Raw genomic sequence first — 24,441 nt, forward strand, 5'->3', positions numbered from 1 at the left:
ACGCCCAGGGATCCTGGACATCTCTTGCCCAAGCCTGGGCGAAGAGAGAAAGTCTGCCCCCCACTAGATCCGTTCCCGGATCGGGGGCCCTCGATTCATGCTGTCTTAGGGGCAGCAGCAGGTTTCCTGGCCTGCTTGCCCTTGTTCCAGGACTGGTTAGGTCTCCAGCCTTGTCTGTAGCGAGCAACAGCTCCTTCCTGTTTTGGTGCAGAGGAAGTTGATGCTGCTCCTGCTTTGAAATTATGAAAGGAACGAAAATTAGACTGTCTAGCCTTAGGTTTGGCTCTGTCTTGAGGCAGGGCATGGCCTTTACCTCCTGTAATGTCAGCGATAATTTCTTTCAACCCGGGCCCGAATAAGGTCTGCCCTTTGAAAGGTATATTAAGCAATTTAGATTTAGAAGTAACGTCAGCTGACCAGGATTTTAGCCACAGTGCTCTGCGTGCCTGAATGGCGAATCCGGAATTCTTAGCCGTAAGTTTAGTTAAATGTACTACGGCATCTGAAATAAATGAGTTAGCTAACTTAAGGGCTTTAAGCTTGTGTGTAATCTCATCTAATGGAGCTGATTCAAGTGTCTCTTCCAGAGACTCAAACCAAAATGCTGCTGCAGCCGTGACAGGCGCAATGCATGCAAGAGGTTGCAATATAAAACCTTGTTGAACAAACATTTTCTTAAGGTAACCCTCTAACTTTTTATCCATTGGATCTGAAAAGGCACAGCTATCCTCCACCGGGATAGTGGTACGCTTAGCTAAAGTAGAAACTGCTCCCTCCACCTTAGGGACCGTTTGCCATAAGTCCCGTGTGGTGGCGTCTATTGGAAACATCTTTCTAAATATCGGAGGGGATGAGAACGGCACACCGGGTCTATCCCACTCCTTAGTAACAATTTCAGTAAGTCTCTTAGGTATAGGAAAAACGTCAGTACTCGCCGGTACCGCAAAATATTTATCCAACCTACACATTTTCTCTGGTATTGCAACTGTGTTACAATCATTCAGAGCCGCTAACACCTCCCCTAGTAATACACGGAGGTTTTCCAGCTTAAATTTAAAATTTGAAATATCTGAATCCAGTTTGTTTGGATCAGAACCGTCACCCGCAGAATGAAGCTCTCCGTCCTCATGTTCTGCAAATTGTGACGCAGTGTCTGACATGGCCCTAATATTATCAGCGCACTCTGTTCTCACCCCAGAGTGATCACGCTTACCTCTTAGTTCTGGTAATTTAGCCAAAACTTCAGTCATAACAGTAGCCATATCCTGTAATGTGATTTGTAATGGCCGCCCAGATGTACTCGGCGCTACAATATCACGCACCTCCCGAGCGGGAGATGCAGGTACTGACACGTGAGGCGAGTTAGTCGGCATAACTCTCCCCTCGTTGTTTGGTGAAATATGTTCAATTTGTACAGATTGACTTTTATTTAAAGTAGCATCAATACAGTTAGTACATAAATTTCTATTGGGCTCCACTTTGGCTTTAGCACATATAGCACAGATATCTTCCTCTGAATCAGACATGTTTAACACACTAGCAAATAAACTAGCAACTTGGAAATACTTTTCAAGTAATTTGCTATAATATGAAAACGTACTGTGCCTATAAGAAGCACAGAAAAAGTTATGACAGTTGAAAATTAATAAACTGAAAAGTTATAGCATCAAATCTTTGTAAAAAACACAATTTTAGCAAAGGATTGCTCCCATTAGCAAAGGATAACTAACCCTGATAGCAGAAAAAAAAAAAAAAAAAAAAAATACAGAAATAAACGTTTTTTTATCACAGTCAACTACAATCTCACAGCTCTGCTGTGAGTGATTACCTCCCTCAAAACAAGTTTTGAAGACCCCTGAGTTCTGTAGAGATGAACCGGATCATGCAGGGAAGACAATAAACTTCTGACTGAATTTTTTGATGCGTAGCAAAAGCACCAAAAAAGGCCCCTCCCCCTCACACATAACAGTGAGAGAGATCAGTAAACTGTCATAAATTAAATAAAACGACTGCCAAGTGGAAAAAAATAGTGCCCAAAACATTTTTTCACCCAGTACCTCAGAAAATTAAACGATTTTACATGCCAGCAAAAAACGTTTAACATTAATAAATTGAGTGTTATTAAAAAGCCTGTTGCTAGTCCCTGCAAATTAGGCTAAAGTTTTATGCATACAGTATAATTCCAGTGAAGTGCCATTCCCCAGAATACTGAAGTGTAAAATATACATACATGACAGCCTGATACCAGTTGCTGCTACTGCATTTAAGGCTGAGTTTACATTATATCGGTATGGCAGAATTTTCTCATCAATTCCATTGTCAGAAAATAATAAGCTGCTACATACCTCTTTGCAGATTAATCTGCCCGCTGTCCCCTGATCTGAAGTTTACCTCTCCTCAGATGGCCGAGAAACAGCAATATGATCTTAACTACTCCGGCTAAAATCATAGAAAAACTCAGGTAGATTCTTCTTCAAATTCTACCAGAGAAGGAATAACACACTCCGGTGCTATTATAAAATAACAAACTTTTGATTGAAGGTATGAAACTAAGTATAATCACCACAGTCCTCTCACACATCCTATCTATTCGTTGGGTGCAAGAGAATGACTGGTAATGGCAGTTAGGGGAGGAGCTATATAGCAGCTCTGCTGGGTGAATCCTCTTGCACTTCCTGTTGGGGAGGAGTTAATATCCCATAAGTAATGGATGATCCGTGGACTGGATACACTTAACAAGAGAAAACTTGTTTAAACACTTCAAGTCCAGAATGGGACGGACAGTTCCCTCTTTTTTGCGAACCACAAATAGGTTGGAGTACTGGAACTGGAACTATTACTCCCAGGGAGGAAACATGTTGTATACATTTCAAGAACGCCTCTCTCTTTATCTGCTCTGCAGATAATCTTGAGAGATGGAATCTGCCTCTGGGAGAAAAAGTCTTGCATTCCAATTCGTAACCCTGGGATACTATGGCCACAGTCCAGAGATCTGGGACATCTCGAAACCAGGCTTGAGAGAACTGAAAAAGTCTGCCCCCACCTGATCCGATCCTGGATCGGGGGCAAACCCTTCATGCTGATTTGGAATCAGCTGCGGGTTTCTTTGATTGTTTCCCCTTGTTCCAAGACTGATTGGGTTTCCAAGAAGACTTGAATATTTCCTGCTTGGAAGAAGAAGGGGAAGGTTTTTCTCCGAAGTTAAAAAAGGAACGAAAATTACTCTGACCTCCTTTAGGCCTATTCTTCTTATCTTGGAGTAGAAAAGACCCTTTTCCACCTGTAATATCAGAGATAATTTCTGCCAAACCGGGTCCAAACAAGGTTTTGCCCTTGTAAGGAATCGCCAGAAGCTTGACTTTAGAGGAAACGTCCGCAGACCAGGATTTCAACCATAACGCCCTGCGGGCTAGGACAGCGAAACTAGAAGTTTTAGCTCCTAGTCTAACAACCTGTAAAATGGCATCTGCTTTAAAGGAATTGGCCAACTTAAGAGCTTTAATCCTATCTTGAATTTCATCCAAGGAAGTCTCTAATTGAAGAGAATCAGACAAGGCGTCGTACCAATAAAATGCCACACTAGTCACGGTGGCAATACACACTGCAGGCTGCCATTGGAGACCTTGATGAACATAAATCCTTAAAAGAGCAGCTATCCTTAATAGGAATAGTGCTTCTCTTAGCCAGAGTGGAAATGGCCCCTTCAACTTTGGGTACAGTATACCAAGGGTCTTTAATGGAGTACTCGACAGGAAACATTTTCTTAAAAATGGGAGACGGGGAAAAAGGAACCCCTGATTTCTCCCATTCCTGTGAGATAATCTCCCTAGCATGGTCCGGCACAGGAAAAACCTCCGAAATGGAAGGTTCATCAAAGAAACTATTAAGTTTGCTAGATTTCTTAGGAGTGACAATGACAGGGGTATAATCTAAAATAGCTAAAACCTCCTTTAACAATACACGAAGGTGTTCAAGTTTAAATCTGAAGGATACCACCTCAGTCTCAGAAGAAGGAATTATACTGTCCGAATCTGAGATTTCACCCTCAGAAAGCCTGATGTATCTTCCTCATCAGATTTATGAGAAAGGGCAACTTGGGAAGCAGAACTGAGGACAGCCACCTTACTTTCTGAATTTCTAGATTTCCTTTTGCGTTTTCCCTGTAATCTGGGAATGGCAGCTACCACTGAAGATACCTGGGCAGCAATTTCTGCTTTTGAATAAAGTCCACTAGGAGTTATAGAGGAACTGCAGGGCACTGCATGTGACCATTGAGGCTTGGGACGTAGCAGGAGAAAGCTCAAGTATTATTTTTGACAGTATCATCCTGAGAGACATTAGGCTCAAAAATGTTACCTTTATTTTGCAAGGTTTTCTTGACGCATAGGAGCTGCAATTTGTGCATCTAAACATAATAAGCATGAATTCATGAGAGCAGGCTCTTGCTCCATATCAGACATACTTTATTTCTTAATACTATTCTGAAATCCTCTGATGCCCACCTTCTGGGGATATTCCACCTGAGCCTTGGATTCCCTTGGAGTGTATCCTGATAGATCGGAGGCCAGTCTGCTGGGTGACTGTTTTTAGCCCCAGCCTGCCACACTTGCACCAAGAGGGGTGCTTTGCTGCACGTGAGTGCAATTCCACTTGTATCAATACTTTAATCATTGAGCCAAACAATACTAGGCCATATTGGCATTATTTTGCTGTAACCTCATCTAGAGACTACTGAATCTTCGCCAGAGGCCAGTCTGCTGGGTGACTGATTCCAGCCTGCTCCATTTGTACTACCAATGTGCTTTACCAAATGTGAGTGTATCATATCACATTATAATTTGCCATTCAGTTAGACAATACTAGGCCATGTGGCGCTTCTGTTCTCCTATGTCATTTAAAAATACACTTTAAATTTTATCCCAAATTAGGATCAATCCCCAGCTAAAATTATGTGAGAAAAGTTAAGAAAAAACATTTAATAAACATCAAATAAACTTCTAAAATACCCCTCAGGCAACCCCACACCTCAATTACTGAGGTGTCTTACCTCTACTAATTAAGACCGGATCACCCAGAAATGGAGAAGAAACACTTTTTCCCCAGAAACGTTATGAAGTAAAGCTGGTCAACTGCCGAGCTCAAATTACTGCTGCGACAGAGAGAGGCACTACTTCCTGGTACACTGAGTACTAGAAATAACCGTTTTTTTAAACCTAACAGTTTAAAATGTTGCATCATTTTATTTTAAACCAAAGGGGAAATGAATAAGATGCTAAAATAGAAAATGCAGCCTTACTTTCAGCTTAAACTTGTATTGTTTTATCAAGTAAATATGTGTCAGAAAATAAAGCCTAATAAAAATGTTTTACCCTTTCTTTTTAAAAGAGTTTAAATGTTAGTCTCACACATGCTACAGTGCCTGCTTCATGCCCCAGTGTAACCCATACAACAGGATTATCTATGCCCCAATAAAATGTGGTGCTGTGGTGCTCTTTGCATCCTCCTGCTGGCCAGGAGTGATATTCCCAACAGTAATTACTCAAGCTGTGGACTCACCATATCTTAGGAAAGAAAAACAGTGTTTTTAATTTATTAAGTGCATGGTCTCCCCAACTGGAAGAAAAAGCACTTACCTGCTCTGCTGTCCAGCATGTAGACAGTTACAAGGTATGAGAGGACACCGTTCATCACAGAGACATTTGAAAAAGAAAGAACAGAGTAGCCAACTCTGGCTTTCTAAACTAGGGCAGCATTTGTTAGGAAAACTCAGTAAGTACATCTTTACAAGTTCCTATCTGCTTTAAAGCCACCACTACCCGACTGTAAGGGATGACGTGGAATACGGCTATACCCCAAAACTTGCTTGTAGATGAAATCAAAATTTTTCTTCAGACACCTAAACTTCACCTCCTCCATGCACCGAAGGCAAAGAGAATGACTGGGGGTTGTGGGTAAGGGAGCGATACTTAGCGCTCTTTGTCTCCTTCTGCTGGCCAGGAGTGATATTCCCAACAGTAATTACTCAAGCAGTGAACTCACCATATCTTAGGAAATAAATAATATTTTTAAAAAAGATGCAGCTATAACAAGGCGCTTAGAATCAGTATATTATAACTTTTGCTTCATGATATAAAATAATCCTTTGTAAGTATCTAACCAACATCATGATTGCTCAGAAAGAGTGTCTCAGTGTCACATACCTGTAGTCTAGGCAGGGTGCTCAGCCAGGTGTCTTTCAATCCAAAGCCACAGTTGAACCCTGCAGAAAAGTGTCAGTATTAGCTATTATCTGACCAACAGAGAGTCCTCATTGTTAGCTACAGTGACATAAACACTATCAGATATATTTTATCTATAGTTTGCTTTGTCAAGATAAATCTTAGTAAACTCAAGAATACATCATGTACAAAAATGAGCAACGTCCTAATTCATGCAGGAACATAATTCTTTCAGGATTCAAATAGAGCATACAATTTCAAATGTGCTTCAATTATTAGCCATAAGCCAATCACATACTCGTATATGTATCTTCCAATGCTCAGTAAGATCTGGAAACTCACAAAGCATATTCAAAGACGGTGCACAATTTGAAATGGAAGTAAATGTAATTTTTTTTTAAGATGTCATGCTCTATCTGAATCATGGAAGTTGAAACTCCTGGTTACATCTTCAGTAACATAGTTATTACTCACCATGCTTGTATTTTTCCTTCTGTGTCTACAGCTGTCTTTAAAGACATTTTCTTATTTTAAATTATTGCAGAAGCCTCTGGTTAAGCTCTGCATCTTTAGACTGGGAGCCGCAATCTTGTAGCACACATATTATTGCATCCTGTGATAAGAAGCCGTGAGCTTTCACAGATTAGTGATGCCACTGATTTTTGACAACTATACCTGGCACTTTAGGTTAGATTACACAACAGAAAACAGAAGATTTACATATTTGCCTTTTTTTTGTACACAGTTTAAAAGTTACATAACAAATATAAAATGGCCTCTGGAATAAAAAAGAGCAATTTACCCACTACAAAAATGTACAGCTCCTGCTCAGTATTGTGCATTCTAAACCAAAGAGAACAATATGGTTTGTCAAGAAGAAAACAATATCACTGATCTGTGAATGACCACCACTTTCTTACAGTGCTCCAAAATGGTGGCGCCCAGTGTGAAGAGCTTCACTAACCAGCACTTGTAAAAGGATAAGAGAACTGCAGGCACAAGAGGAAAAACTATAGACTGGCGAGTAGTTACTGTACTTTTGTAGTTTTACCTAGCAGTTTAATGTCCCTTTAATTTTGATTACAGTCAGAGGAGCCCCTGTCTTCTGCTTTGTCCCTTTCCAGCATAAATTGTCTTGTGATAATTCCTAAACACAACAAACAATGCGATGAACATTAATTACCAACTTATCTCTATCTGAATTTTACAACATGAGACGTGGGACCAGAACCAATATTTTTTGTATGAATCTCTATTTTCCCAAATTGTTTGATGTTTGTGTTTAATCTGAGGTGTCTTAAAAAACATAATTTATGCTTACTTGATATATTTATTTCTCTTGTGGTGTATCCAGTCCACGGATCATCCATTACTTGTGGGATATTCTCCTTCCCAACAGGAAGCTGCAAGAGGATCACCCACAGCAGAGCTGTCTATATAGCGCCTCCCCTAACTGCCACTACCAGTCATTCGACCGAAGACAAGCAAGAGAAAGGAGAAACTATAGGGTGCAGTGGTGACTGTAGTTTAAAAATAAAAAACACCTACCTTAAAATGACAGGGCGGGCCGTGGACTGGATACACCACAAGAGAAATAAATTTATCAGGTAAGCATAAATTATGTTTTCTCTTGTAAGGTGTTGTAAGGTGTATCCAGTCCACGGATCATCCATTACTTGTGGGATACCAATACCAAAGCTATAGGACACGGATGAAGGGAGGGACAAGGCAGGCGCTTAAACGGAAGGCACCACTGCCTGCAAGACCTTTCTCCCAAAAATAGCCTCCGAAGAAGCAAAAGTATCAAATTTATAGAACTTTGAAGAAGTATGAAGCGAAGACCAAGTCGCCGCCTTACAAATCTGTTCAACAGAAGCCTCATTTTTAAAAGCCCATGTGGAAGCTACCGCTCTAGTAGAATGAGCTGTAATCCTTTCAGGAGGCTGCTGGCCAGCAGTCTCATAAGCTAAGCGTATTATACTCCTTAGCCAAAAAGAAAGAGAGGTTGCCGAAGCCTTTTGGCCTCTCCTCTGTCCAGAGTAGACAACAAACAATGCAGATGTTTGACGAAAATCTTTAGTAGCTTGTAAATAAAACTTTAAAGCACGAACCACGTCAAGATTGTGTAAAAGACGTTACTTCTTTGAAGAAGGATTAGGACACAGTGACGGTACAACAATCTCCTGATTGATATTTTTATTAGATACCACCTTAGGTAAAAAACCTGGTTTGGTACCCTTGAAGAACCTTAAGAACTAAATTTAAACTCCAAGGCGGAGCAACAGGTTTAAACACAGGCTTGATTCTGACTAAAGCCTGACAAAATGCCTGCACGTCTGGAACCTCAGCCAGACGTTTGTGCAAAAGAATAGACAGAGCAGAAATCTGCCTTTTAATGAACTAGCTGACAAACCCTTCTCCAATCCTTCTTGGAGAAAAGATAATATCCTAGGAATCCTTACCTTACTCCATGAGTAACCCTTGGATTCACACCAATGAAGATATTTACACCATATCTTATGATAGATTTTCCTGGTGACAGACTTTCGCGCCTGTATTAAGGTATCAATGACCGACTCGGAGAAACCACGCTTTGATAAAATCAAGCGTTCAATCTCCAAGCAGTCAGCCGCAGAGAAATTAGATTTGGATGGTTGAAAGGACCCTGAAGTAGAAGGTCCTGCCTCAGAGGCAGAGTCCATGGTGGAAAGGATGACATGTCCTCAAAGCAAAGTGTGGAAAACAGCACCAACAGATATGTGGCTTGTGGGGCACGGAACCCAGGATCTGCCTTATCCTGCAAGTACTCCAAGTAGCAAAAAAAGATTTGTTCCAGCCACCAATAGTTAAAAAACCTTTATTTCTTCATATGGGGTCTTTTGACAAACATACAACGTTTCAGACCTGCTATAGGTCCTTAGTCATGTATACTGAACATACACTGATTCATCATTTAAATACTCTACACCTGGTCAATTGTTCACCTGTTGTCATGTGACTACTCATTATTGTATCACTGCCATCTTGTGGCCATCTACCATATATATTCCTATTGTGAAAAAACATTCTGAATAGTCACATTAAACAGGTTTAAGTATCAAACAATGTTAATAGATAAAATCATATGTACAAAATTAAAATAGAAGAAATATTACGCACAATATGCAGATATGCCATCACTGTTTACTTGTTATTTGAATGTTAATTTGGACTCTTTCACTTTAGAGTTGATTTCAAAAAATTGCTGCTAGAGATTATGTGGATTACTGTCAATTTGAACACTGTAGGCCTATTTTGAAAATAATCTTTTACTTTTCTCTTTAGTGTTTTTGTATGTAAGGATAATTTTTGAACATTTCCCTCCAATTTTACTCAGCCCATTAAAAAGGGTTATTAGAAAGTTATTTTAGATTAAAGAAATGCAGGTATCATAATACTCAGCCCATTAGAAAGGGAAGATTTACATATTCATAGAGATGTTTTAGGAAAAACAAATATTTAGTAAAACAAACTCCAATCGAATTCTTTGTTCATACCCTTAGGTATTAGGCTTTCCAATTTGTATATCCAAAACATCTCTCTTGTTTTTAGAATATGTTCTCTATTACCCCCCCTCCTTGGTCTCTCAATCTGTTCAATTATTTGGAATCTAAGCTGGCTGATGTTGTGACCCATAGAGAGGAAGTGAGAGGAAACAGGAGCCTCTTTGTTCTTACATCTAATATTGGACTTATGTTCTGTTATCCTCTCCCTTACCTCTCTACAGGTCTCGCCCAAATAGATCAGACCACATGGACACTTGATCAAATAAATACAGTAACATGACCTGCAAGTAAGATATTTATTAATCTTATATTTTCTACCACTTGTGGGGTGAGAGAAATATTCGCCTTTAATCATTGAACTGCAGTTACTGCAGTTCAAACAGGGATAACATCCATCTCTCCTAGGGCCTATAGTCTTCTGTATGTTCAATTTGTTACTGCCTATGTCTGAATGTACAAGGCTATCTTTGATACTTCTATTTCTTCTGTATGCTGTCATAAAATTTTCTTTAAACTCATTCACTTGAGGGTTACAGTCCCTTAGGATGTGCCAATGCTTTCTTAGAATACCATTGATCTTCTGACTAAATTCATTGAACTGTGTTACAAACACTAGACGATCTGTTTCTTTACTTTTGTACCTTTTAGGTAATTCTTTATTGTTAACTACATCTAGTTGTTCCTTGATTAGTGATATTGGATACCCTCTATTGATAAATTTATCAGCCATCTCCTCCAACCTTTGCTTACATCTATTCTCCTCAGACACTATGCGTTTAACCCTTAAAAATTGGCTCTTTGGAATGGCCCTAAAGATACTATCTGGATGGTAACTTCCATATTTCAATATGTTGTTTTTATCTGTATCTTTTGTATGGATATCTGTTTTTAAGAAACCATCCTTAAAGTATACATAGGTGTCTAGGAACTCAATTCCAATTTCACTCATATTTAAAGTGAATTTTAATCCATTGACGGAATTGTTAAGATCTTCAACAAAGGACAATAGGCTACCAACGTCACCCCCCCACACGCCAAACACGTCATCAATGTATCTCCACCAGGAGGCACCATAGAGCTGGAACAAGCCATGAGGGTACACAAAGTGTTCCTCAAAGCTATTCATGAAAATGTTGGCGTATGAGGGGGCAACGTTGGAGCCCATTGCTGTACCCTGTTTCTGCAAATAATATGTATCCATGAATAGAAAATAATTCTGATAAAGAATAATAGATAGAAGTTCTATTAGAAACCAGATCTCTGCCTCAGTATAATTCCTACTAGATCTAAGCATATGTTCAACAGATGAGATCCCTGTTGTATGTTTGATAGATGTGTAAAGGCTTGAGACATCTAATGAGAACAAAATACATTTGTCACCTACATGTCCTAAGTCCTGTAATTTAGCCAAAAAATCATTAGTGTCCCTAATGTAAGATGTAGTGTTCTTAACTAAAGGCTGCAATACTTTATCCAAGAAGGTGGAAATATTAGAAAATACTGAACCCATCCTTGCCACAATAGGGCGACCTGGGGGATTTTTTAAGGATTTATGTACCTTTGGTAGTACATATATTACTGGCCTAATTGGATCTGTTACATATAAGGCCTCCTTAAACTTGTCTGTTATAATATCTCTTTGTGTAGCCAGAGTTAAGATGTTATTTATCCCTTTGTTAATCTGTATGGTGGGATCTCTAGTCAGTATTTCATAAACTTGGGTATCTTTTAGTTGCCTATTGATCTCATCTATATAATCAGATTTGTTTAAAATCACAATGGCCCCGCCCTTATCGGCCTCTTTGATGATTATATTTTTATTCTCTCTCAGAGATCTAATGGCTGACATATCCTCTTTATTATGTTTCCTATTTCTTTGCACCAATTTTCTTTTTTTCTCTCTTTTAAATAAATTGTCCACTTCCCTCTGTACAAGATTAACATATGTGGCTGTACTATGTGTGGATGCTGGTGAAAAAGTGCTTTTTCTAGATAAACCAAAGTGCCTAATGTCATTAAACTTCATTGTGTTGGTGTCATTTATGTTATCCCTTTGCATAGAGAAATAAATCTTTAGCCTCAGTTTCCTAAAGAACCTTTGTAGATCTTGTTGAATTTTAAATTCATCACAATAATTCTCTAGGCAATAGGACAATCCTTTATTTAGAGCTGTTTCTTGCTCTTTTGTGATTTTCAAATTAGACAAATTAAAAATTAAATTTTCTTCTAAGTGCCCTGTATTATACTGTGAATGCTGGTGTGTAGTATCGTGTAATAATTTACTTGAACCTTTAAAAACAATATGTGAATCAACCTGTGCATCAACTTTTGCAACATTAGACATTTCATAACCATTCTGTGAATCATTAGATGCAATAGTGGTATTAGTGTTACAGTCCACATTTACATATGAGAGTTCTGTGCAGATCCCCTGTTTGGGTGATAGTCCCTTTGTAACAGCCATATCCCTCAAGGCAGAATGAGATCCATCATTTATACCTTTCGTACATACATCTATAGTCTCTGTTACAGGATTTTGGTCTATAGGGTTACAGGTCTGGTTATATCTTGGAGCATCTAACAAGCTTAGACAAGATACTTTTTCTCCATGCTCACTAGTTATATCAAGGCAGCCCAGCCGGTCATTGGAGTCAGCCACTCTCACATAGGAACAAACTGCATGCATTTTATTGGCAAGTATTTTCGCATCTCTTACCCCATATTCATTTGTACCATCCATTTGTGAGGAGCGTCTGTGTCCACTACCGTCTTCCGTTATCACATTCATGCTGAGTGCCTTCTCTGGAACTAGTAGCGATAGTGTCCTCGTTGGTTTCCGCGCGTCCGTCGCGGGAGCTGTCGCTCTGACGTCATCGGTTGGCACGGTAGGCTTTCTCTTGTGCTTCCTACCGGCCCGGTGGCATCGATATCGGAGTCTTCCGTTAAAAAACTCACCGATGATTCGGAGCCACTGTGACCTTCCTCCGGGGTAGATTTTCGTGTGGCCTGACGTTTTTGCTCTCTTGGTCTATAATTGAAGCTCCTACCAGTGCCTGTGTTCTGTCGCCACCTATAGACCAACCCATGGCAATAATCCTGCTCATCTCTGATGAACTTAAGACGCTTCCGACTCTCCAATTGCTTCTTATAGTCGCTAACGGATTTTTCTACCTCCATCACCAATTTCTTGTACTCATCTAAAGGTATTTTCTTCACCATTTCTTCTTTCTGTTTATTAATGGTTCCCTTGTATTTCTCTATTTCTTGTTGGGCATATTCTACCGTCCATGTAATTATATCGAAGGAGCATTTGTTTAAAATACTTTCAAACTTGTCAGTATACTCCTTACGGTCTGCAAATAAAGTAGGACAGGTAGACATTCTTAGCCCCCTGGGAATCCTTTGCACTTTATGGTATTCAGAGAGTGTGATGGCATGTAGCTCCAACACCATTTTCCTTTTGCAGTCTTTTTCCAAATTCCTGCTTGAAACATCAGAGGAGGCAATTTTAAGAAAGTCTCTGTTTCCCAGTACTTTAGCATTAATCTGCTGTGCAGTTTCTTCATCATAGCCAAAAGTCTTAGGACCCTTTATTGTATCTGTCGTATCTTCAGTCATACCTTCAGCCATAATTTGATGCAGGTATTTCCAATGGCAGAAGTCAAATCCTCAAAGCAAAGTGTGGAAAACAGCACCAACAGATATGTGGCTTGTGGGGCACGGAACCCAGGATCTGCCTTATCCTGCAAGTACTCCAAGTAGCAAAAAAAGATTTGTTCCAGCCACCAATAGTTAAAAAACCTTTATTTCTTCATATGGGGTCTTTTGACAAACATACAACGTTTCAGACCTGCTATAGGTCCTTAGTCATGTATACTGAACATACACTGATTCATCATTTAAATACTCTACACCTGGTCAATTGTTCACCTGTTGTCATGTGACTACTCATTATTGTATCACTGCCATCTTGTGGCCATCTACCATATATATTCCTATTGTGGAAAAAACATTCTGAATAGTCACATTAAACAGGTTTAAGTATCAAACAATGTTAATAGATAATAGATAAAATCATATGTACAAAATTAAAATAGAAGAAATATTACGCGTAATATTTCTTCAATTTTAATTTTGTACATATGATTTTATCTATTAACATTGTTTGATACTTAAACCTGTTTAATGTGACTATTCAGAATGTTTTTTCACAATAGGAATATATATGGTAGATGGCCACAAGATGGCAGTGATACAATAATGAGTAGTCACATGACAACAGGTGAACAATTGACCAGGTGTAGAGTATTTAAATGATGAATCAGTGTATGTTCAGTATACATGACTAAGGACCTATAGCAGGTCTGAAACGTTGTATGTTTGTCAAAAGACCCCATATGAAGAAATAAAGGTTTTTTAACTAAGGATGACATGTCCACCAGAACTGCATACCAAGTCCTGCGTGGCCACGCAGGTGCTATCAAAATTACCGATGCTCTCTCCTGTTTGATCTTGGCAATCAGACGAGGGAGCAGAGGAAACGGTGGAAACACATAAGCCAGGTTGAAGGACCAAGGCACTGCTAGAGCATCTATCAGAGCTGCCTTAGGATCCCTGGACCTGGATCCGTAACAAGGAAGCTTGGCGTTCTGGTGAGACGCCATGAGATCCAGTTCTGGTTTGCCCCAATGTTGAATCAACTGTGCAAACACCTCCAGATGGAGCTCCCACACCCCCGGATGAAAAGTCTGACGACTTAGAAAAACTGCCTCCCAGTTCTCTACTCCTGGGATATGGATAGCTGATAGATGGCAAGAGTGAATCTCTGCCCATTGAATTATCTTTGAAACCTCCAACATCACTAGGGAACTCCTTGTTCCCCTTTGATGGTTGATGTAAGCTACAGTCATGATGTTGTCCGACTGAAATCTGATGAACCTCACTGCCGCTAGCTGAGGCCAAGCCTGAAGAGCATTGAATATCGCTCTTAGTTCTAGAATGTTTATTGGAAGGAGTGCCTCCTCCTGAGTCCACGACCCCTGAGCCTTCAGAGAGTTCCAGACTGCACCCCAGCCCAGAAGGCTGGCATCTGTTGTTACTATTGTCCAATCTGGAAGAAGAAGAGAATCCCTGGTCTCTTGATCCAGATTTAGTAGAGGGGACAAATCTGTGTAATCCCCATTCCACTGACTGAGCATGCAGAGTTGCAGCGGTCTGAGATGTAGGCGGGCAAACGGAACTATGTCCATTGACGCTACCATTAAGCCGATTACTTCCATACACTGAGCCACCGAAGGGCGAGAAGTATAATAAAGAACACAGCAGGAATTTAGAAGTTTTGACAACCTGTCCTCTGTCAGGTAAATCCTAATTTCTACAGAATCTATCACAGTTCCCAGGAAGGAAACTCTTGTGAGAGGGGATAGAGAACTCTACTTTTTGTTCACTTTCCACCCATGAGACCCATGAGGAATGCCAGAACAATGTCCGTATGGGACTTGGCAATTTGGAAATTTGACGCCTGTATCAGAATGTCGCCTAAGTAAGGGGCTACTGCTATGCCCCGCGGCCTTAGGACTGCCAGAAGTGACCCCAGAACCTTTGTAAAGATTTTTGGTGCCGTAGCTAACCCAAAGGGAAGAGCCACAAACTGGTAATGCCTGTCTAGGAAGGCGAACCTGAGAAACCGATGATGATCTTTGTGTATCGGAATGTGAAGATAAGCATCCTTTAAGTCCACGGTAGTCATGTATTGACCCTCCTGGATCATAGGTAGGATGGTTCGAATAGTCTCCATCTTGAAAGATGGGGCCCTGAGAAATTTGTTTAGGATCTTGAGATCTAAGATTGGTCTGAAGGTTCCCTCTTTCTTGGGAACCACAAAGAGATTTGAATAGAAGCCTTGCCCCTGTTCCTCCTTTGGAACTGGGTGGATCACTCCCATAACTAGGAGGTCTTGAACACAATGTAAGAATGCCTCTCTCTTTATCTGATCTGGAGATAATTGTGAGAGGTGAAATCTTCCTTTTGGGGAAGAAGCTTTGATGTCCAGAAGATATCCCTGGGACACAATTTCCAACGCCCAGGGATCCTGGACATCTCTTGCCCAAGCGTGGGCGAAGAGAGAAAGTCTGCCCCCTACTAGATCCGTTACCGGTTCGGGGGCTGATCTTTCATGCTGTCTTAGAAGCAGTAGCAGGCTTCTTGGCCTGCTTACCTTTGTTCCAGGCCTGGTTAGGTCTCCAGACCGGCTTGGACAAGGCAAAATTTCCCTCTTGTTTTGCATTAGAGGGAGTTGATGCCGCGCTCGTCTTAAAGTTTCGAAAAGGCACGAAAATTAGTTTGTTTGGTCCTTAATTTATTAGACCTATCCTGAGGAAGGGCATGACCTTTTCCTCCAGTAATATCAGAAATTATTTCCTTCAGTCCAGGCCCAAATAGGGTCTGCCCCTTGAAGGGAATGTTGAGAAGCTTAGACTTTGAAGTAACATCAGCTGACCAGGATTTAAGCCATAGTGCCCTACGCGCCTGTATAGCAAAACCTGAGTTCTTAGCCGTTAGTTTGGTTAAATGAACAACGGCGTCAGAAACAAATGAATTGGCTAGTTTAAGCGCTTTAAGCTTGTCAAGTATATCATCCAATGGAGTTTCTACCTGTAAGGCCTCTTCCAGAGACTCAAACCAGAAGGCCGCAGCAGCAGTGACCGGGGCAATGCATGCAAGAGGCTGGAGAATAAAACCTTGTTGAATAAACATTTTCTTAAGGTAACCCTCTAACTTTTTATCCATTGGATCTAGGAAAGCACAACTGTCCTCGACGGGAATAGTTGTACGCTTAGCTAGGGTAGAAACTGCTCCCTCCACCTTAGGGACCATTTGCCATAAGTCCCGTGTAGCGGCATCTATTGGAAACATTTTCTTAAAAATAGGAGGGGGAGAGAACGGTACACCTGGTTTATCCCATTCCTTAGTAATAATTTCTGAAAACCTTTTAGGTATTGGAAAAACATCAGTGTAAACAGGCACTGCATAGTATTTATCCAATCTACACAATTTCTCTGGCACTATAATGGTGTCACAGTCATCCAGAGTAGCTAAAACCTCCCTGAGCAACACGCGGAGGTGTTCAAGCTTAAATTTAAATGTAGACATATCAGAATCAGGTTGAAGCATCTTCCCTGAGTCAGAAAAATCACCCACAGAAAGAAGCTCTCCTGCCTCAGCTTCTGCATATTGTGAGGGGATATCAGACATAGCTACTAAAGCGTCAGAGAGCTCTGTATTTTTTCTAGTCCCAGAGCTGTCTCGCTTTTCTTGTAACCCTGGTAGTTTGGACAATACCGCTCTAAGGGTATGATCCATAACTGCCGCCATGTCTTGTAAAGTAAACGCCATGGGCGCGCTAGATGTACTTGGCACCACTTGAGCGGGAGTCCCTTGAGCGGGAGTCAAAGGTGGGGCGAGTTAGTCGGCATAACTTCCCCCTTGTCAATTTCATCTGGTGATAAATCTTTTAAAGACAGAATATGATCTTTATAACTTAAAGTAAAATCAGTACATTTGGTACACATTCTAAGAGGGGGTTCCACAATGGCTTCTAAACATAATGAACATGGAGTTTCCTCTATGTCAGACATGTTTAAACAGACTAGCAATGAGACCAGCAAGCTTGGAAAACACTTTGATAAATGTAAACAAGCAAAAAATAAAAACGGTACTGTGCCTTTAAGAGAAACAAATTTTGTCAGAAATTGAAAAACAGTGATAAAAAGCAGTAAATCTTACGAAATTTTTACAGTGTGTATAATAGACTAACAGAGCATTGCACCCACTTGCAAATGGATGAATAACCCCTTAGTTTCAAAACCGGATCAAAAAAACGATATAAACGTTTTTTAACAGTCACAACAAACTGCCAAAGCTCTGCTGTGGCCCTACCTGCCCATACAACGACTTTTGAAGGCACAAAAACCCTTTGTAGAGGTCCTAAGTGTTCAGGGGACTCCTTCAGGGAAGCTGGAAGTCTCAAGCTGCAAAAATTACTGCATGATTTAGAATATTACCTTTTACAGCAAGCATGATACTAGTCATTATTAAATCACTGTAATCTGGCTTACCTTAAATAAATCCGGTATTAACCGCATTTTCTAGCATATTCATTTCTCTAGAAAAATTTAAACTGCACATACCTCATAGCAGGAGACCCTGCACGCCATTCCCCCAGCTGAAGTTACCTCATCTCTTCAGTTATGTGTGAGAACAGCAATGGATCTTAGTTACAACCTGCTAAGATCATCAAAAACCACAGGCAGACTCTTCTTCAACTTTCTGCCTGAGGCTAAAACAGTACAACTCCGGTACCATTTGAAAATAATAAACTTTTGATTGAAGATAAACTACATAAATTTACCACATCTCTCTAGCTACTTCCTATCTTGTCGAGAGCTGCAAGAGAATTACTGGTAGTGGCAGTTAGGGGAGGAGCTATATAGACAGCTCTGCTGTGGGTGATCCTCTTGCAGCTTTCTGTTGGGAAGGAGAATATCCCACAAGTAATGGATGATCCGTGGACTGGATACACCTTACAAGAGAAAATTTGCTTAATTAAAGCACATTGCTCTGTGTAATTCTAAATATATATTTGGTATTTGTTTCTCACTACTCTTCTCTACAGTGTAGCTGACTGCTGAAGCTGGGGACCACCTTGCTCTTCTCTGCATCTACCTCATTTCTATCCTTTTGGATCAAATCCAATATATATACTTGTTGAACTGTCTATATGCAGGTTACAAGACTTGTGCAAACATGAACAAGGCAATAGGTCTTGTTAACCTAAGCAAAGCATCAGGTCTTGTTGGAAGTTGTTAGATAGATAGATTAATCCCTTTGTGCTGGCATCAAAGTGTTAACATCGGAAAAAAGTTCCAATGTAAACATTTGCTGTAAAAATGAAATCCCGCAATCGTCAATGCAATCACGTGATTGCAAGGCCGGGATCAGATCATGGGGGACTCCCTACACTGCTAGGCATGTCCCCAGTCCAATTCTTGATTGCGTCAAAGGGGGAGGCTACAGGACGCCATCTAAGGTAGGACGTTCCATGTCGTCCTAATGGCATTAAAGCCCAGCGCTTTACAGATTATATCTTGAAACAAAGGATGGCTAAAAGGACAGAAAGTGTTGCATAGGTCTGAGTAGAGGGAGAGGGTGGGTCTCATAAAAATCACAAGGGGTGCTTAGGTGACAGAGGCAAACAGTATCCAGTGTATTAGAACAGACAGGGAAATAACAAAATGTATGCTTACATGATAAATTATTTTCTTTCCTGACACCAGGAGGAGGCAAAGAACATCCCAGCAGAGCTTAAGTATCCTCCCACTACCCATACTCCCCCATTCTTTCAGCCAAGGGAATAAAGGAAAGGTAGGAGAACACTAGGGTATATAGTTGTCTAAAGGTTACATAAAAATTCCACCTAAAATAAACCAACAGGGCGGGTCGTGGACTCTCCATGCCAGGAAAGAAAATAATTTATGAGGTAAGCATACATTTTGTTTTCTTTCAAATGGCAAACCAATACCCAAGCTAGAGAGGACACAGAATGGATAGGGAGGGAGAATTAAAGACAGGCGGACCTAAACTGAAGGCACCACCGCATGAAGAACCTTTCTCCCAAAAAAAGCCTCAGCTGAGGCAAACACATCAAATTTATAGAATTTAGAAAAGGTATGTAAAGAAGACCAAGTAGCCGCCTTACAAATTTGTTCCATGGATGCTCCATTCTTAAAAGCCCAGGATGAAGAAACAACACAAGTAGAATGAGCCATAATCCTCTCAAAAGGCTGTTGCCCAGCTTACTCATACGCTAAATAAATGAGAATCCTCAGCCAAAAAAAACAGCAGTTGCAGTAGCTTTTTGACTAAGAGAATCTAGATTTTGATGAAGAAACGAACCTTGAAGAAGAAGGTCCTTCCTCAGGGGTAAGCGCCATGAAGGGGAGGACGACATCTTCACAAGACTCTGGGAAGAAGAGCAAATGGGGGGGGGAAACATACATCAGACTGAACCCCCACTGGACCGCTAATGCATCCACTTCCACTGCCTGAGGGTCCTTTGATCTGGATCTGTAACTGGGCAACTTGGTATTGAGGCGAGAGGCCATGAGATCTATTTCCAGAACCCCCCCACCTGAGGGTAATCCCTGAGAATACCTCTGGATGAAGAGCCCACTCCCCAGGATGGAACATCTGTCTAATCAGATAGTCTGCTTCCCAGTTGTCAACTCCCGGAATGTGAATTGCCGAAATGTGACAACTGTGAGACTCTGCCCATTGAAGGATGCGAGAGACCTCCTTCATAGCCAGAGAACTCTGAGTTCCACCCTGATGATTGATAAAAGTCACTGATGTTATGTTGTCCGATTGAAATCTGATAAACCGGACAGAACTCAGTTGAGGCCATGCTATCAGAGCATCTCAATTCCAGAATATTTATTAAGAAAACTGATCCCTCATCTCTTAAAGAACCTCAAACTTCCCCCAGCTTGAGAGGCTAGCATCCGTAGTCACAATCTCCCAAGATGGTCTCAAGAAGCACATGCCTTGTGACAGATTATCCTGACAGAGCCACCAAGAGAGAGATTCTTTGCATGGCTGTCTAGGACAATTCTCTAAGATAGATCTGAATGATCGCGGTTCCATTGCCTGAGCATACATAGTTGAAGCGAGCAAATGGATTAATGCCTATGGAAGCCACCATGAGACCAATTACTTACATGCACTGAGCCACTGAAGGATCTGCAGAGTATTGAAGGGAGAGACAGGTTGAGATAAGTTTGTATTTTCTTAAATCTGTCAGGAAGATCTTCATGGAGACCGAATCTATTATTGGAATTAGAGAATTATTTTCCAGATTTATCTTTCACCCGTGAGAGCAAAGAAAATACAACAGAGAGTCTGTGTGAGATCTTGCCAAATGAAAAGATGGATCCTGAACCAAGATATCATCCAGGTATGGAGCCATAGTGATTCCTTGAGTCCTTGCTACTGTTAAAAGAGCCCCTAAAACCTACATAAAGATTCTGTGTAGCCAGACCAAATGGAAGGGCTACAAATTGAAAATGTTTGTCTAGAAAGGCAAACCTCAGAAATTGAAAATGTTCCTTGTGGATTGGAACATGAAGGTATGCGTCCTTCAGGTCTATAGTGGTCATGTACTGACCCTCCTGGACCAAAGGAAGAATGGATCTGATGGTTTCCATTTAGAAGAATGGGACTTTGAGAAATTTTTTGAGACATTTTAGATCCAAAACAGGGTGAAAGGTTGCCTCGTTTTTTGGAACAACAAAAAGGTTTGAATAAAACCCTAGGCCCTGTTCTGCTGGAGGGACCGGAACAATCACTCCCAGAGAAGATAGGTCCTTTACACAGTTTAAGAATGCCTCTATTTTCACTGGATTTGAAGAGAGTCTTGATAGGAGAAAATGACGACCCTTAGGTTTAACTTTCTTATACTGAGGAAGGAAGGCTCCTTTCCCACCAGTCACTGTGGATATAATGGAATTAAGTCCAGGGCCAAATAAAAACTTCCCCTTAAAAGGTAAAGAGAGATCTCTAGACTTAGAGACCATGTCTGCTGACCAGGACTTCAGCCCTAAGGCCCTGCGAGACAGAACAGCACATCCCGATTACTTAGAACTCAGACAAAGGACCTGCATATTAGCATTGCACATAAAAGAATTGGCTAATTTCAAAGCCTTTATGTGATCCTGAATCTCCTACAGACTAACGCAGTCTTATCTGAGTCAGAGGAAATATGTTTATATTTTCTCGTTCTTTTACCTGCTATAGGTAAGGAGCTCAGCGCAGCAGAAACAACTGATTGAAGCTGTGCTGCAAAGTCTCCTTCAGAAAGAGACTGAGCTGAGCCGCAGGGCACTGCTGGTGCAACTACTAGGGACGGGGATTGAGGAGAACGTTAAGGCATGTCAAGGGGAGAGGAATCCTGAGAAAACAGAATTTATGCTTACCTGATAAAGTTCTTTCTCTTGTGATGTATCGAGTCCACGGATTCATCTATACTTATGGGATATTCTCCTTCCCTACAGGAAGTGGAAGAGAGAGCACCCACAGCAGAGCTGTCCATATAGCTCCTCCCTTAGCTCCACCCCCCAGTCATTCTCTCTGCCTGCTTAACTGCTAGGAAGGGCAAGTGAGTGTGGTGACAAAAATGTTAGTTTTTATTTTCTCAAGCAAAAGTTTGTTATTTTAAATGGTACCGGTGTGTACTATTTACTCTCTGGCAGAAAAGGGATGAAGATTTCTGCAAGGAGGATGATGATCTTAGCATTTTGTAACTAAGATCCACTGCTGTTCTCACAAGGGCTGAAGAGTTCAGGAAAACTTCAGTTGGGGGAACAGTTTGCAGGCTAAACTGCATTAAGGTATGTTCAGTCTATTTTTTTCTAGACAGACTGTGTTATTTCTAGAAAAAGCTGGCAATATCCCCATGAGGGAAAGGTAAGCTGTATTCAGTAAAAGTGGAATCCAAGCTTGCATAAAGGGCTCATAGTTACTGGTGACACTAATAGGAAAAAACGTTTTGGTTTAATTACAAATAAAACGTTTTTTGAGGGACTTTAAGGGGTCTTTGTGGCTTGTTTAAGGGTTATTAACCCACATGGCTAGTTTAAGAAACACTCTCTGGTGTTTCTTTTAGGCCCCATAACATCGAGTGAGGTGGGAGGGGCCTATTTTCAGTTGCACAGTTTATTTACCTCAGAAGCATCCAGCTACTTCTCCAGAGATTCCTGCTGTATTTGAGGGCTGTAAAGAGGTTTTTTCCCCACAAATCGTTCCTAAAGGGCAGGTAGGTGCCACAGCAGAGCATAACTGAGCTGGAGAAAATACTTGAGCCTCTTCAGAAAATAAACATTTATCTCCCAGAGGCAAAGAAATATAATTTTTATCCAAATCCATTTTTATTCCTATGACTATTCCCCAGGAAAGGAAATAGAGACCCAACAGTAATTATAAAAAGCCCAAAAGAGATTTAGGATATTATAAATACAGATAAAGTTTAAATTCTGGGGTGACTTACGATCGCGCTGACTTCCGACATTGAGTTTTAATCAGTGGAGCGCACGTAGGACACAGGACCGGATTTCTGTTAAACAACTCTAACCACAATTGAAACAGAATCGGCACGAGAATTAAAAACACCAAACTGCACAATAAAATTAAATACATGAACGGCGCCATTAACGCTGTCTTAAATAGACAGTTGCGCTCCATAAAAAGAAATAATTTAAAGAAATATCTCTATATTTATTATAGTATAAATCACTAAAATAAAAAAGTATTAGATTCTCTCATTAAAGTACCCTGGCATGCCTTAATCCCAAATAACTGTTTAAAAAAAATCAGTAACAATTAGTAATGCCCTACAGCATTTTACTGCCCCATAAGAATTAAATCCCCAAATAAAAGTGAGAGTCTCCAGGCTCTAATAAGGTGATGGGAGACTTTATTCTCCATTAGTGACCTTATGGATCCCTGGAAAGGAAAATTCACTTACCTTAGAGCCTCTGCTGTGGGCAGACACAGCATATCCAGGTATGACAGCGTCATCCAGACATCTGACATGGAACTGAAGTAATGGAAAACAGTGTAAACTTAACACTGGTTGCCTTGTTAGAAGTAGGATTGAGAAGTTCCCTGCAACATTCTAACAGCTACCAATACTCTTACTAAGAGATTTAGATGGACACAGAATCAACCCCAGTCCTATCTTGAAGGTAAGCTACCCATAAAATGACTCAATTTTCTTCAGACACCATCTTCTCCTAGTCACAGAGGCAAATAATAACTGGGTAGTATGAGTAGTGGGAGGATACTTAAGCTCTGGCTGGGGTGTTCTTTGCCTCCTCCTGGTGGCCAGGAGGTGAATTTCCCAACAGTAATTGAATGGACTCATGGACTCTCCATGACATTGGAAAGAAATATAGTTTTACATAGAGCATATACTGACATAAAGTTATATATCAACATGGAATCAATATGTTTAAAAATGTGTAATTAGGTATACAGGGGGAATATAAAATAGTCAAAAGGGAAGAAAGGGGGGAAAATAATGTGTGTGTACATATATATATATATATATATATATATATATATATATATATATATATATATATATACACATATATATATATATATGCATTTAACTATACCTATATATAATCTTATATATATATATATATATATATATATATATATATATATATGTACAGAGAGAGAGAGAGATTGTACCAAAAAAAATCAGATATTTGTAGAAATGTGTATTTATGAATAAATAGAACATATTCTTCTATGTGAAGAACATTGGAATGTGAAATATTCATATTTTCATGTTGGGTTAGTGCTCTTGATATGCCATCGTGAATGCACACACAATATTCTAAATTCGGCTTTTTGCGCTCGTCGGGGTAGCACGAGAGTGAAAACAGTTTACTTTCAACTCATAATACGAGCACAACCTGACGAGCACTAAAAGCTTACTTCTACCGCAGTTAAAGCTCAAGCAGGAGCGTTAAATAACACTCCACTCGTAATCTGGTCCATAATCTGTTAATTTCATTGAATTGGTCATTATTGCTTCAGACTTGAGAACGCTTGTC

The 24,441-nt window shown here is 40.4% G+C and overlaps 1 protein-coding gene across 1 annotated transcript in view; it reads right to left on the reverse strand.

Moving 5' to 3' along the window:
* The window catches only part of ZMYND15 (zinc finger MYND-type containing 15), a 167,072-nt gene that overhangs the window by 83,161 nt on the left and 59,470 nt on the right, over positions 1 to 24,441 (reverse strand). The window contains exon 12 of the mRNA XM_053719566.1: positions 6,201 to 6,259. Within this exon, the coding sequence (XP_053575541.1) occupies positions 6,201 to 6,259 (59 nt within the window). The remainder of the gene's footprint in view (positions 1 to 6,200; positions 6,260 to 24,441) is intronic.

The sequence above is a fragment of the Bombina bombina genome, chromosome 6 (assembly GCF_027579735.1).
Source record: "Bombina bombina isolate aBomBom1 chromosome 6, aBomBom1.pri, whole genome shotgun sequence".
Taxonomy (NCBI): Eukaryota; Metazoa; Chordata; class Amphibia; order Anura; family Bombinatoridae; genus Bombina; species Bombina bombina.